This window comes from Orycteropus afer, unplaced genomic scaffold, assembly GCF_000298275.1.
Source record: "Orycteropus afer afer isolate SDZICR_OR568_19922 unplaced genomic scaffold, OryAfe1.0 scaffold16826, whole genome shotgun sequence".
In the NCBI taxonomy this organism is placed as follows: Eukaryota; Metazoa; Chordata; class Mammalia; order Tubulidentata; family Orycteropodidae; genus Orycteropus; species Orycteropus afer.
The window spans coordinates 660-2,264 of NW_006938413.1; the positions used below are offsets into that span (position 1 = coordinate 660).

At 45.7% G+C, this 1,605-nt stretch overlaps 1 gene segment (V, D, J or C); it reads right to left on the reverse strand.

Moving 5' to 3' along the window:
* Window positions 1–464: 464 nt before the first annotated feature.
* LOC103213611 lies at window positions 465–986 on the reverse strand. The segment is given in 2 exon segments: window positions 465–826; window positions 926–986. Coding segments are annotated over 2 exon segments (408 nt in total).
* Between the last annotated feature and the right edge of the window lie 619 nt (window positions 987–1,605).

Below are 1,605 nucleotides of genomic sequence, written 5' to 3' on the forward strand. Positions count from 1 at the left end.
TGGCAATCTGACCTTTCTACCTTGAACAATTGGAGATGTCAATTTTCAGCTACCTGAACTCACCAAATTAGTTGGCATGATAAGTCCCTGCAAGCATCTCTAATAATTGTGATACCTTTATTCATAAATATAAAAAATTACAACCAAAGAAGATGTTCTTCAATAGGTGGATGGATAAGTACACTGTGGAACACAGATATAATGGTGAATTTGCCATTAAATAAATGAGCTATCAAGCTATAAAAAGCTATGAAGGAATCTTAAATGGGTGTTAATAACATAAATAGTTTTCCAAATATTTATTCATTCCATTACTTAAATAGAGATATTCCACGGGGGAAACTGTGAGATAGAGGACAGTCCCCAGATCACAATAGGAAATCTGTCTTGAAGGGACATAAACACCTCTTCCTGGGGCTGAATCCTGAGTTTGGCGGGTCTGGAGCGCCCCCTGCTGCCCGTCCCTATGCCTGCAGGGGAGGTTTGTGTCTGGGCTCACACTGACTTCCCCTCACTGTGTCTGCAGCACAGTAATACACGGCCGTGTCCTCAACTTTCAGACTGTCCATTTGCAGATACAGCGTGTTCTTGGCGTTGTCTCTGGAGATGGTGAAGCGGCCCTTCACAGAGTCTGTGTAGTATTTGCTACCACCATCATCAGGAATGGTTGAGACCCACTGCAGGCCCTTCCCTGGAGCCTGGCGGACCCAGTGCATCCAGTAGCTACTGAAGGTGAATCCAGAGGCTGCACAGCAGAGTCTCAGGGAGCCCCCAGGCTGACTCAGGCCTCCCCCGGACTCTACCAGCTGCACCCCACACTGGACACCTGTAAACACAGAGACATCCTGGTCAGGAAACTGTCACACATGTCCACTGTTTCTCTCACTCATGCCCATTCACATGCACTCACTCTCCATAGAATGACCTTTTAAGACAGCAACAAAGAAAACCCAGCCCAGCAATGACTCCATGGAGACTTGTCTGTTTTCAGTCCAGATCCCTGGAATGCCAGGATTGGGGCTCCTCTCCCAGAGCTGCAAGGTTGGGGCTGGGCTGGTTTTCATCAGCTGAGTGAGGGGCCCCATTTGCATAGCCTCCTCTTATATAGCTAACTATGGGGTTGGATGGCTTCAGAGAGGACAGTGATTTAGAGCAGATATAGTGTTCAGAGGGAGTTTGATGGCAACGACAGAATGTGGGAAAACATAATTTCTTACTATGTGATTGTGCTGAGCTAAACCCTTAGTTCCTATTATCTTATCCAGTTTCATATACACACACAAACCATGTGAAGTAGATGCCAACACTAGGGGCTGGATGAAACATCTATTTCACAGATATAAAAAGACAAACTGCTGTACACTGAGATCTGTGAGATGTGAAAAAGCATTTACTAGGTAACAGTAATCCCAGGATTTGGGTCTGTGCTCCTCACCAAGGAACTGACTTCTGCCCTGAACTTCCTCCAGGACAGAGCTGGATTAGGGTGCATCTTCTAGACTGCAAATAGAAGCATAGAGTCCCCTCAGCCTAAGCCCTCTGCCATATTAACAACAGTGAAGTGAAAAGAATAGTAAAATGTATCTGGGAAAACTGAAAGGAAAG